Source organism: Bacillus rossius, chromosome 18 (genome assembly GCF_032445375.1).
Source record: "Bacillus rossius redtenbacheri isolate Brsri chromosome 18, Brsri_v3, whole genome shotgun sequence".
Classification (NCBI taxonomy): domain Eukaryota; kingdom Metazoa; phylum Arthropoda; class Insecta; order Phasmatodea; family Bacillidae; genus Bacillus; species Bacillus rossius.
The window spans coordinates 25,240,945-25,254,920 of NC_086345.1; the positions used below are offsets into that span (position 1 = coordinate 25,240,945).

The 13,976-nt window shown below is 37.0% G+C and overlaps 1 protein-coding gene across 3 annotated transcripts in view; it reads left to right on the forward strand.

Annotated features, from left to right (window-relative positions):
- LOC134541283 (glutamine-dependent NAD(+) synthetase) overlaps window positions 1-13,976 on the forward strand; it is a 46,520-nt gene that overhangs the window by 22,256 nt on the left and 10,288 nt on the right. For all 3 annotated transcript variants that reach the window (XM_063384590.1, XM_063384589.1, XM_063384591.1), the window contains 7 exons: window positions 962-1,079; window positions 2,613-2,744; window positions 6,093-6,328; window positions 7,174-7,289; window positions 8,850-9,018; window positions 10,153-10,288; window positions 11,492-11,706. In XM_063384590.1, the coding sequence (XP_063240660.1) occupies window positions 962-1,079; window positions 2,613-2,744; window positions 6,093-6,328; window positions 7,174-7,289; window positions 8,850-9,018; window positions 10,153-10,288; window positions 11,492-11,706 (1,122 nt within the window). The remainder of the gene's footprint in view (window positions 1-961; window positions 1,080-2,612; window positions 2,745-6,092; window positions 6,329-7,173; window positions 7,290-8,849; window positions 9,019-10,152; window positions 10,289-11,491; window positions 11,707-13,976) is intronic.

Consider the following 13,976-nt stretch of genomic DNA (forward strand, 5'->3'; position numbering starts at 1 on the left):
GAAATAGCATTAATTTATATTTAAAGCAGGAATCAAACGCCTGAGCATTGTAATATTTCGACAATTTCTCGTCGCAACATGAGTGATAAATATAAACTGTTCTCTATTCCCGCCAAAATGACGCCATGCGTCCGTTACAGAAATGAAATATATTAATTTCTCTTTCATGTGCATGATCTGTCTCCCATGCACATGACCATCCTATGCGCTATTGTGAATTGGTAGGTTGGGAAACATGGTGGTCAGATTTTGTGGGCACGATGTACTGTCTCCGTCACTGTCGTGCACCCAGCCTTGCTCTTGTCTTGTTCCCGCTCAGGACCGCAGTTCGAATCTCGGGCCATCCATTCTGGTTTCTGTCTCCCGAGATTTTCCTAAACAACTCCAGGCATATTTTATTTATAAGTTGTAACATGTCTATGTCTACCTACAGCAGTGAACCAAGGTGTTAGACGTCATACATAAACACCACATCCAAGGACAAAATTGGAAAACAACTTTGACAAAAAAAAAAAAGAAATACATGGCCCAAAAAGACATACCACATAAAGTAAATCATACAGCAATACACTATCATACAACACTATATTACAACAGTTAACAACCACGAAGGATAACTATTTTGCAGTAAACATGTGATTACGAACAGATACTTTGGTGTTATGTTAAAATTTTTAATTAATATCGATGAGCATACCTAGTTTCGAACTTCATTAAAAATTGTTATAGTACAAAAATAAACTGTAAATGTATTTTAACATCTTCTTTGTGTAAATGCTATAAGAAGAATGATATTATTTATAGGCTAATATCTAACTTTAATAAATTAGATTATTTACTTGATCCCTACATGCTTATATTTGCTTGACTCGTCTTTGTAATCCTAACAGTTATTAAATGTAGCACGTAATTCTATCTCTAAAACCAATTTGTAATTTTTTTTTTTTTTCTTTCCTCGCAGTTCGCACATTCCGATGTCCCTGGACGGGGTCGAGTTGATAGTGAACGGATCCGGATCGTACATGGAGCTCCGGAAAGCTTACGTCACCGTTGATCTCATCAAGTTGGCGACAATGAAGGTAACGTTCAGAGAGTCTCTTCGGTTTACATACTCTTGTACGTATTTATTTTTTTTCGTTATTTTTATATTGCCATGCATTGTTGAAAATTTATGTTAAACTCTCTTCAAAAATTTTACTGTAACATGAAGTACTGTGTGTTTTTTTTGATGAACTTAAAAAAAATCATGGAAGCCACTCGTAGTTCAACAAAGTTTTTTTATTATTAACTAGCGTCCCGCCCCGGCTTCGCACAGGTGCAATGCTGATACTAAAAATACTAATTATAAATATAAATATGTATAGACTAAAAACAAAAGATAATCAACAAATATCAACAAAAAAGATACCTATTCTATTCAGTTCTTTTTTTGAACTTAAATACCTTACTTTAAACTACGATTTTCGATAATTAAATAAAAAATATTTTATTACTATTCGTTCGACTAAAAACAAAAGATAATCAACAATTATCAACGACATGATCTATCTCGTAGGGTTCAGCCAGCGTTTGCAGTGTAAGCGCAAAACAATGTGTTTATTTACGATGTCACATTAGAAACCTCTAAAATTATCAGTGTTTCTGTACTATATTATGCATGTAAACCTTCCTCTTGAATCACTCTATCTATTTTAAAAAACCGCATGAAAATCCGTTGCATAGTTTTAAAGATCTAAGAATATATAGGGACAGACAGACAGCGGGAAGCGACTTTGTTTCATTCTAAGTATGTAGTGATTAATATATTTATTTATTTGTAACATGCCTACTATTTTGCCGATATGCCAGTGTAACTGTTTGCCGATTTTCATCAGTTCCGAACCGATACGAGGGAAAAAAATTATTTTGTTAAAAAAAAATTGGTTGTCTGTAAAGTCGGTTTACGGACAATAGTTCAACGTGACAACGTCATAACAAAACATTGATGAAATGATTGCATACTTTTATGAATAAAATTGAATCATTTTTATTGAATTATCACTATTTTGTATGGATACAAAGAAGGAGTGAAATGAAATCTACAATTTAATTGATAAATTTACTCTTATTTGCACCCATTAATTCAAATATGTTTATTACTTTAACTAACAGATTATTTTAACTATAACTTTTATACATGTTTGCTATTCAACTTCTTCCAATCTGTGTTATTCTGTTAAGGATAGGACAATGATAGGAAAAGTAGGAAACGAATGGGAGTGTTTCAAGTTTAATGTGCCTCGAAAAAAGTCAAATTGATGGTTGTTCCAATCGAGTGGAAGAGAGATAGATGCGGCGCAGGCGTACAATGAGTGTAACGGGACACATCGTAACGGGACAATGTGCGTAACGGGACACTTTCGTGCGTGCAGCCGGCATTCATCGATTTATTAGACATCACGTCAAAAAATTATTTCACTTTTTTTTTTAATGGAGACCTGCAGTGGAAGTGTGTCGGTGGAACTCAGATCCGTCCTGCACGCGTGCTCACTTCTTGTTTGTTTGTCGGTCGGTGGCGTGTGCGTGTGTGCGTGTCGGAGCCGAGACGCGTCGCTGTGTGCTCTGTCCCGCAGTGCGGGGGCTGCTACATGTTCAGCAACCTGCGCGGCTGCGACGGCCAGCGGGTCTACTTCAACGGCTGCTCCACGGTCGCCCTGAACGGCCAGATCCTGAACAGGGGCGCCCAGTACGGCCTGCAGGAAGTGGTGAGGCCAGGAGGGGGGTCGGCAGCCTCGTTTTATTTAATATTTGATCGTAAAGATGTGAAATCCTATCGTTTCCATAAAAAAAATATAAAATTTTGACTGCAGTTAACAATGTTCCAATTGTGTGCCTGCCCTGAATACCTCGTTTTCGGCAGTTATGTTGGTTTACGAGTTGATAATTATGGACAACCACAAATAAATTTTAGCCGTGAGATAATATGTTGTAGAGCCATCTCCTGAAATCCTACACAAAATATGGTAGTTTGATGTTCATTGTGTTTTCGTGATATAATCTTAGTTTCTCAGCATTTGATATTTCATGAATCGTGTGCTTTTTTTTTTTTTTGAGAATCAAACACTGGTTAAAGCATTTTATCCAGTGTAGTACTCATTGTACGACTATAGAAAAATTTCCCACTGAAACATTTTTACAAGTGTATGCTTACACTGAAACATGCTTTATGGAGTTGAGTTATTTTACAATCCATTCAATGATTGAAAACTGAAGTTCGTGTAAGTGCAAGTGGCGTGTGCCACATAGCTCACTTCGACTGCTACTCAGACATAGTTTTTCCATGTTTTCCCTCGAGTCTCGCGTCGGGGAATTCTTTAATTTTTTCCTCGATAAAACCCAGTTCGTACCCTGTTTTTTTTTTTTTTAAATTTACACTTCTTTAGTCATGTCATGAAAAAAAATTACGAGAGTGAATTTTTACGATGCACGTCCAGCTTCCAAAAAAATTGACAGGATGGAAAAAGGCTACAAGGAAATAAAAATTATGTGTGTGCTTTTAAATTACACACTTTAGTGATTGATATTGATTACTGGTCTGTATAATTAAAAATACCTTTTATTTATTAGGAATATTAGTGTTTAAAAAAAATTTGTTTGTAAATTTTGTTTGAGTGTATTTGATATAAGTGAGGTTATGTTCCCGTATGTATAATATATTTGCATTATAAATCATTTAATTATTATTTAATAATTAAAATTAAATAAATTAGATTAAACATTCTGCCAATAATTTTTAAAATATCACTCCAGTCCTTTTATTTTTTTATTTGTATTAATTATTTGCATGCAAAATTAAAGCTATTTTTTGTTAACACCAAGTATGTATACCTTCAAACCCGCGTACATAAGTATATGCAAAACTTCCCCCCCCCCCCCCCCCCCCCCCCCCCCCCCCCCCAATTTTTTTTCTTCCATTAATAATATTAGGGATGTGCCAATGAAATCCTCAAATACCGTCAAATTATTAGTATTTGAAGGATTTAGTTTTCTAGGAAAAAGATTCAAAGAGAAATATTAGAGAAAATATAATAAACTAAAAAATTCCACACTGGTAACCTCTGAAGTTTATTAATTTATTTTTCTTCATGCCTATCCTGTTATTTTTTCCAAGATATTGTACTTTTAAAATGTCATATAAAAATAATATTCCAATATATATTGATTCGATATACATGGGTTTTTTAAACAAACTTTTAATGAATTGAATGTTTAAACACCATATCTATATTTTTTAATAGGTATCTTGTATATTATTTTATTATTGATACTTGAGGCCTAGATTTGGATTCGAGAGTATATCCATGGTTCTCTTTGGAATTCGTAATTGAAATGATACTACATACAAGAAAATTTGGATTTGATACATGACAAATTAATATAAATAAAAATTTGGTTACAAAAATGAACATGTTTTATTACAATTTAATATTTTTTATTACACAGATGCACTCAAAAGTACAAAAACGTGGACTGATTTCAGCTTATCATAACTGTTGTGATTTGAAATGATTAATAATGTTATATTTTATGTGTATTACCACTTTAAAAAAATTATTTTCAAACTTAAATTTACTGGTTTAGAAAATTTATTTTAAATTTTTTTCTTCTTTCATTTCCTTTATTTCATACCTCTTTTTCATGGTTCCACATATATTACTCTTTTTTTAATTTTACTGTAATTTGGATCAATTTTTCTTGGTCTCCTGTTACAGTATCGGAATCTAAGAGTACTCCCAAAGTTATTGCCAATACGCTGACCTCATTTGAGTTAGGTACTTACTCCATTCCCCGATCATGCTTAAGACCTGCGAGTTGTTTGCCTTTTAATATTCTCCTCTCTCTCTCTCTTTAAGAGTTTTCTAGAGTTCTTCTTCTATTTAAATATTTCCCTTTTTTTCGCAGTATCTTGGCAATATGTGCCCTTTTTTTTTTTAATCATCCAAGTACTACAGAGCGAGTCAAAAAAAGCTAGTAAAAAAAAGCCAACACATTAAAGTTTTTTATTGGCTAAAAAATACCACAAAAGCACAGTGATATTTACATTGGTACACTACACCACTAGATTTTTCTCATAACTTTAACTGAGGTATCGTATATTGAAATTAAAATGTGGTACAGTAGAACCCTGTTATAATGTTTTTCAAGGGAGCACAAGAAAAAAACCATCATAAGCAGGAAAACGTTATAAGCAGGAAATCTCAATTTAGCACTTAACAATGTTAGAGCTTTGTACCAATGGACTCACCAAGCTATGTAAACAACTTTAATGTTAAAACCAAAGATAGTATACTTGATACATGAATTTTCTGAAACAAGCCAACAATTTTTCAACTTCGTCTTGTTCCCTGGTTAAATTTTGTTTGTCTTTAAAGATACACTGCCACATTTTTTGTAAAATTGTCTCACGATTCATGATGACAATATTAAGAGTGAGAACGTATACTCCTTCGCCACCTGAAAATGTTTAATTTTGGTATTCCTACGTATGAATGAAAAAAAAAAATTATTTGTAAGCGTTAGAAAACACTTTTAGTTATGCCCTTGCTCAATTGGCAACTTAAATATCGTAGGACTATGTACGTGCATCTGAATACCCACTGGAATGGCAAGGATGAGAAGAGTTGACTAAGGGTGCCAACTGACACGTGACTATGAACATTGTGTACCTTCAGTATATTGCATAAAATTTTATTTTAACAAACTTCATGTATTGTATGGCAGTGATTGTAAACATAAACATACATAAAGGAAACTTTTTAATCGTGAGTGTTGGAATAATTTGGTTTTAAAACATTTTTTCCCCATTTATTGAATGTTAGCAAGCAAACATTATAAGCAGGAATTACACTATTTATGAACGTTATATGCAGGAAATGAATACACTGTCCTTATGGTGGAAATATTGGGACTTTAAAAATATGACATTATAAGCAAGAAAACATTATATGCAGGAACATTATAACAGGGTTCTACTGTATATCACTTTGGGGCTGGCGGCCCCGATTCCCGAGATCGGGCGAACGATAAACCGTCCGCGATCTGGTTTCCCCCAGGAGGTGGTGGTCGCGACCGTAGACCTGGAGGACATCCGGACGTACCGGAACGCCATCCGCTCGAGGAACGCGACCGCGGCGTCCAGCCCCCCGTACCCGCGCATCGCGGTGGACTTCTCCCTGTCGTCGGACGGCGACGTGCGGCTTCCCTCGCACCGGCCGATGGAGTGGGTGTACCACACGCCGGAGGAGGAGATCGCCCTCGGCCCGGCTTGCTGGCTCTGGGACTACCTCAGGTGCAGTTTGTCGTTGTCGCTAAGAACGTGGGCTCTGCGTCCAGCAGGGTTCGTACACCTCCTTAGTATCCTTAAAAATAAAGGACGGGTGTTGTCCGTAAAGTCGGTTCACGGACGATAATTTTACGTGATAACGTCATAAGAAAACATTGATGAAAAATTGCATACTTTTTTTTTTTAATTTTCAAATATTATTTTCAGTATTTTTTGCAAATTTTAGTTTAAATATAATTCGTTTGAATATAAATCACGAACATTTAGTTTAAATGAACTGAAATCAAAATCAATGTCAATAAATTGTTAATTTGAAATAACGATATTTGGACGAATAAATAGAATTTTTTTGTTAATTGCTGCTTTTAGAAAAGCCCGCCTCAACCTGTTTGGTATTACGGAAGAGATTTTCTCTCGCACGTTGGTTGGCCAAGTTTTCGCACGCTCGGCTCAGGCGCAGAACGTGACGAGTCGTGCTTTTTCGTGCGTGCAGCAGCCGGCGTTCGTCGATTTGTAAGACGTTATCACGTCAAAAGTCTTTAATTTGTCGATTGTGGCATCAAGAATGCAATAGCCACTGCCAGGAAAGAAGAAAGTACAAAAAAAGGCGATAGCCATTTCCATGGACGGGTGTAGCAAGCTTCGAACTTGCCTAAGGTTTTTTTTTATGTGCTCGTGTTTAAATCAATCATTCCCTCCCTCCAACATCCTCAAATAGGCTCTGCGAATATATATTCCTCCGTGAATATTTATGCGGTAAAATCTTATACCATTGCTGCACTTTCAGTTCAGTTGCATGAGTGAATCTATTTGTTGGATATCGTGTGAAGTGTGCCTTAATTTTGTTCTAGGCGGTCCGGTCAAGGAGGTTTCTTCTTGCCACTGAGTGGCGGCGTCGATTCATCGAGCGTCGCCTGCATAGTTTACTCCATGTGTCATCTTGTGGTCGAATCTGTGGAGAAAGGAGGTAATTTATCCCTTTATTCTTGGTTAGTCGTAATTCACTTGGCAATTAAGTTTGAAATAGGACCTTATATTAGCGGTTATTTCTTCTTGCCCCTCCTTTCAAAAAAAATTAATTTTAATTTTTAGTTAGAATTTTCTGAACTTATGTTTTATAGAAACTCAAAAAAAAAATATTTAAAACTCAAATTGCATTTTGTAGAGTACTTCAACATTTACAGCTGAATTTGGTTTATTGCACCTTAAACTATGGTACATTAATAATGTTGTTGTCCTGAAACAGTTGCAAACCTTAGAAACAATTCCCCTGTAAAATCCAGATTATTGAATATTTGCACAGTTTTGCTATATTATTCAAGAGATGCTCACTGTAACATACAAAATTTCATACTTGAAATTCTTTTTTTTTTTTTAAGTAATGTCCATTAAATCAATTCTAAATTTTTTATTACACTGTGTAAAAGAAAACTTACTGTGACAAAAAAAATTTGACAAAGCATAACATTGATTTAAATCACCTAATGAGCAACTTACAGGCTAAAGCCAACACATATAATATGGCGTGTACAATTTGGCTATTTTATTTTGTCACTCATAATCTTTCTTCACAGCCACAATGTACAAAGAAAGTTATAACAAAATAAACTACTGAAACCTGTTTTTTGGGTGGAATTTTTTTCTTTTTTGCTGAGAGGGGGGGAAATACCCTGATTTGTGGTTTCTGTGATATACTGTATTTACCCTCACAAGGTTCGCTCCTGCATATGGATCTCATCTTTAATTTTGAAGAATAAAATCTTAATGTTTTCACTGGGTGACCATATATCTGTCTCCTGTAGAAAATAAGTGAAGTCTTCATGGTCCGTGTCTCGGCTTATTCAACTTATTGCAGCATAAGAAACACGGCTTGAATATAAATCAGGAACAATTAGTTGAAAATCACGCCTTAACCTGTTTGATATTATAGAAGATTTTCTCGCACGGTGGTTGGCCGGTTCTCTCACGTTCGGCTCAGGCGGAACGTGACAATTTATCTTGCGTGCAGCCGGCGTTCATCGATTTATAAGACGTTATCACCTCAAAAATTGCCGTAAAATGTGCGACCCGTATCCGGGTATAATACGGTAATTTAATAAACCTAAAAAAAAAAAAAAAAAAATCTGTATTATGAATGATGTACAAAGTCTTGCTGTCACCGATAAGTAGAGACCGGAAAAATTTGCGGGTTCATTTCCTGATATGCTAAAATTCAAATAATTATACCGTTGCGCTGCTTCTGCTATTGGTTCGCAGTTACTATGTAGGACTCTTGGCCAATTAGAGACCATCAATCAAAGAAGTATCCAATCACAAGTTACCCACTCTTGAGACGCGTCAAAAATTCAGTACCCAGTCAACGGGCGCCGTTTGCCCAAGTAGGCAGAGGATCGTGTAATCTATCCCGGAGGTCATTGATCTCGCGAATTTTTCCGGTCTCTGGCGATAAGCAATTATGGGACTTGTATTCATTACAAAAAGCGTTTCCCCCTTTTTTTTTGTCTCTCTCTATCCTCCGTGCGCCCAGACGCCCAAGTGCTGGCGGACGTGCGCAAGATAGTGTGCGACGGGGAGTACGTTCCGTCGGACCCGCGCGACCTCTGCAACCGGCTGTTCATCACCTGCTACATGGGCAGCGAGAACTCGTCGGCGGAGACCCGCGCCCGCGCCGCCGCCCTGGCCCAGAAGGTGAAGAGGTGAGGTCGATGGCCCGTTCCCTCCCGGTGGCTTCTGCTCTCGAAAGGCATTCAAAAATGTGCTGAGGGCAGATGAGCAGTACTTTATATTCACTCTTCTTTTATATACATACATATGTATGTGTGTGTGTATTTCCCCCCCCCCCCCCCCCCCCACGAACTTCTGGAAAATAATTTTTCTCCGGGGGATAATACCTTGGGAAAAAAACAATTTTTTTTTTTTAAAATAGCAAAAATGACCTCTGGCAAAACTTATTTTCTACATTATAAAAAACATTCATATGCTTACGTTTTTTATGTTTGAAAATGAACTTCACAAGAGCAGCAATGAACAATGTTTGCCAAATGCGTGACATTCGAAATGATAGAACAAAACTCTCGTTTTCAAAAAAAAAAAAAAAAAAAACCGAAAGACCTAATTTGGGTTTCAGTTGTTCAGGTGTTCGTTCAGTTTTCAGAAACACGAGAGTGGTTTCAAGTTTGTGCAGTTGTTCATACATGTGTGATCTAAAGGAAATTACAGAAAATGAGAATGTTATTCAAAAGTGGGTGTGATGATTGTTTACAGTAAATTGTATTAAATAAAAGTGTTTGGTTTCTAAATTTGGTGTTCCAGGCAGTAGTTGTAAAGGTTATTCAGGTGTGACTTCGACACTTCTTTAGAAATTAAAAAAAAATACCTGATAACAGGATGAAATACACGTATGCCCTTCTGTCCTGAAAACTGGCTTTCTCGAAAATTGTTCTTAACATTCAGGCAGGGGATTTAATCAACGGAATATCAATTTTTCGGGTCCAGAAGTCAATATCTATGTCCCAACTCTATGCAAAAACCGGTGATAACAACATTTTGGTTATAATATGTACACTCAACAGTAAAAAAATGTTACACCGTAGAGATATAAACATTTTTGCAGTGCCTATATATCTTGAAACTTATTATTACCGTATTATTGTAACAAAAATTTCACTTCTTACTCTTTTATTTTGTACGTTGCTTATGAGTTTGTGTTTCTTCCGAGGAAAGCTAGATCATTTCATTTACTCTTTTATTTTGTACGTTGCTTACTAGTGTGTGTAGAAAAAAGATTCCCTCGGACAGTGTTGGTTACGACGTAACGACGTGTGTTTCAGCTACCACATGAACATCAGCATAGACGTCGCTGTGAGCGCGGTGCTCGGCATATTCACCTCCGTGACGGGACTCGTCCCGAAGTTTGCGTCCCGCGGCGGCAGTGCCAGAGAGAGCCTGGCTCTGCAGAACATTCAAGTACGATCACCATTCTCATGCCTTTTGTTGTTTGTCTTGTGAGTTTTTGACGTGACAACGTCTAATAAATCGACGAACGCCGGCTGCACGCACGAAAAAGTGTCCCGTTGTGCACCTTATCCCGTTATGCTGTGTCCCGTTATGCTCATTGTACGCTTGCGCTGCATCTATCTCTCTTCCACTCGATTTGATTTTTTCGAGGCACATTAAACTTGAAACACTCCCAGTCGTTTCCTACTTTTCCTATCGTCGTCCTATCCTTAACAGAATAACACAGATTGGAAGAAGTTAAATAGCAAACATATATAAAAGTTATAGTTAAAATAATCTCTTTGTTAAAATAATAAACATATTTGAATTAATGAGTGCAAATAAAAGTATATTTATCAATTAAATTGTAGATTTCATTTCACTCCTTTTTTGTATCCATACAAAATAGTGATAATTCAATAAAAATGATTCAATTTTATTCATAAAAGTATGCAATCATTTCATCAATGTTTTGTTATGACGTCACGTTAAACTATCGTCCGTAAACCGACTTTATAGACAACCAATTTTTTTGAAGTGAAACTTCTTTACCGCTTTTATTTACTTTGAAAAAACCATAAATGGAAACTAAATTAATATTGTTGCTTAAGACACAATAGTTTAGGTTTTTAAGTAAAAGCCTAAAGGTACATGAAAATAACTCCAAATTATTTTCAATAGAAAAAAAATGAGGGGATCGAGGTTAGTTTTGCTTTGTTTTATGTTTAGCCTTGCATTTCGGTGTTAATGTGGTGTACTGACAGCAGTTTCTGTGTTTTGGCGGTGTAGCGACTTCAGTTTCACTGTTATTTTTTGCTTTCATCACTATTCACCGTATAATCTTGGCCTCTCTGTCAATGCGTGATGAAAGCTGTAGGTAACGATCAGGAGTGGGATGCTCGATTGCATGTCTGCATTGTTTCGTACTCACATTTTTGCAATTTATTACACATTCTTATATCTCTATCTGTGAACTTATAATGTGTTACTTCGCGAAAGGATCTGATAACTTTAAATTACCTGCTTCATGTTTGTTTCGGGGGTCATCGTGTACCTGGGCTACTTCATATAAATTACGTGCTTCATGTTGTTTCAAGGGGGGAATCGTAAGCCCTGGTTTCCTCGCGAAAGTACCGCGGCTCGGAGGGTAAAACCACGCCTGACCGTGTGCAGGCGCGGCTGAGGATGGTGCTGGCGTACCTGTTCGCCCAGCTCGTGCTGTGGGTGCGCGGCCGCTCGGGCGGGCTGCTGGTGCTGGGATCGTCCAACGTGGACGAGGCCCTGCGCGGCTACCTCACCAAGTACGACTGCTCCAGCGCCGACGTCAACCCCATCGGCGGCGTCTCCAAGACGGACCTGCGGCGCTTCCTCGCCTACGCCCGGGCCAAGTGAGTCCCCTGCGCTCCCGCCACAGCCTCACGCTCGCTGGAAGTTACACCTGCTCGGCGTGACCTTTGAATATATATACTGTATAGAAGTCGCCAGCCCAGGTTAAAATTTCTAATACGGGTTTGAGGTAGTTGGTTAATTCACCGCCGCAATCGCCACCATCTCTAGGGCATCGACTTGTGGTGGTCCCTAGCGGACAAGTGTCGAACTCTTCAAACACCCCTTCCCCCTCCCGTTGAACGTCGTTGAGCTGCAGTGAATGATGGATGAGGGGTGCGGGGAATGACAGCGGGCGACAGCGCTGCGCTCTAACGTGTAAATAACAACTAAGACGATACAGGGCGTTACGGCAGCGCACTGCAGCAGTGAAGTTCCCAAGCTGCTCATCATACGCTCCTGGAAAAACGTAGAGTAAATCCTATCCACTTGCGACTTCTATACAGTATATATATTCAAAGGCGTGACGGAAAAACTAGACTTTAACCCTTTCCTGCCCAGAAATGTAAAAAAAAAAATTGAATTTTGTAATTTTTATTTCATTTTTTATATTTAAGTAGGCATAAAAGGAGATCATAATTAATTCCAAATTTTTTATTTTATTTATATTTAACATTTTTTTATAATGATGGGACTTTTAAGTCCTGACAGGCATTTATCATATTGTGTCCAGCTCAACGAACACAAAAAAAAAAGGGGCGCTCCAGACTTGGTGCTGCGCTGCCGTTTTGGTGCTGCAACCTCTCGGCTGTCAATCGAACTTCTTCGAAAACTGGCAGAGCGGAGCTGTACAGGCGACCCAGAGGTCCCGACGGGCAGCATGTGGTTTTCAAACATGCACGCACTATTTCTATGGGGCTTCAAACATTGTGGGACTCGCAAGTCCCGCCAGGCAGGAAAGGGTTAATTTTGTACACAAATAAACGACAGAAATTAAATAATAAAAAGGAGTGGAGTGATGTTATAAATACGAGCGGTAAAGTATAATCTCGCCAAAAAATTAAGATGTATCTTAATTAATAATGAAAATCAATTAAAAAATGCCGAATTTTTATTCTAATTTATCAGTTTTGATCGTTCATTTAAAAAATTAACGTGAAATTTCATAATTTAAAAATGCAAATAAATTATGCATATGGGAACATAACCTCACTTATGTAAACGCACTTGAAAATGTTTATAAACTCCATTCCTATCACTGATATCCACATTAAATAAAAAAAATTTATAGCTATATGGACTGCTGTTAATCACTAAAGTATATATGATTTAAAAGCAGATGTATAATTTTTATTTGTATGTAGTGTTTTTTTTTTCAGCCTGTAAAAATTTTGTTATACTGTGCGTGCACATCGTTAAAAATTCACTCTCATAATTTTTACGTGATGTGTCTAAAGAAGTATAGTTTCAAAAATATATTATAATTTCACACGCGAAACCAGCTGGTAGAATTCTCGACTCATCAAATCCACAGAGTATCCAGTATTCCAAAGTTTCATAGAAAAATATTGGGGTAAAAATATTAAATTAAAAAATTTACCACGGGCAAACCCTAGGGTTATCTAAGTTTGTCATTGTATTTATTTTATTACCATTCTCCAACAAATATTATTTTCTTTTTATATTAATTTATATGTGTGTGAATAAATTAAATACATATCATTTACTCATCAAGGAAAACTTAAGTTCATGAAACGAATGTAAATGTATAGGTTACCATATTTAACGGACCCGAAAATGTGATGAGGCACGAAATTTGCTGGGAAAAAAAAAAACCAAAATCGGCCATTTTTAAAAAGTTTTGCCCCGAAATTTCTCAACTTTTTCTTTTTTTTGGAAGAACAAAGTTTGGCCCGGAACGAAAGATGTTTCTGCGAGTTGATCAACGCCGTTTGTGCGAGTGTGAAAGTATGCGAGTGTGCAAGTGTAAACGTATGCATGTATGGAAGTATGCAAGTGTCATGTATGTTGCATCATTTCTACCTCTCCTGTGTGGTCTCCTCCTCTACCGGTTCCCCCACCACGCACCTAACTATTCCTGTCATGAGATCTGAATTTTCATTACCTTGAAAAGAAATCTTGCTTAAAAAATATATTTAATTCATCTCCCTCAGTGCAAGCACCGTTCAAAAACAGATCCACTTTGCAGTCATTCCTGCTGTGTAAAATTGCAGTTCGTTTAATAAAAAAATATATATATTTGGGCAAATGGTGAAAATAAACCACCAGTGCTTTAAGTACCTAAAACATAAAACGCAGTATTTTTACATCA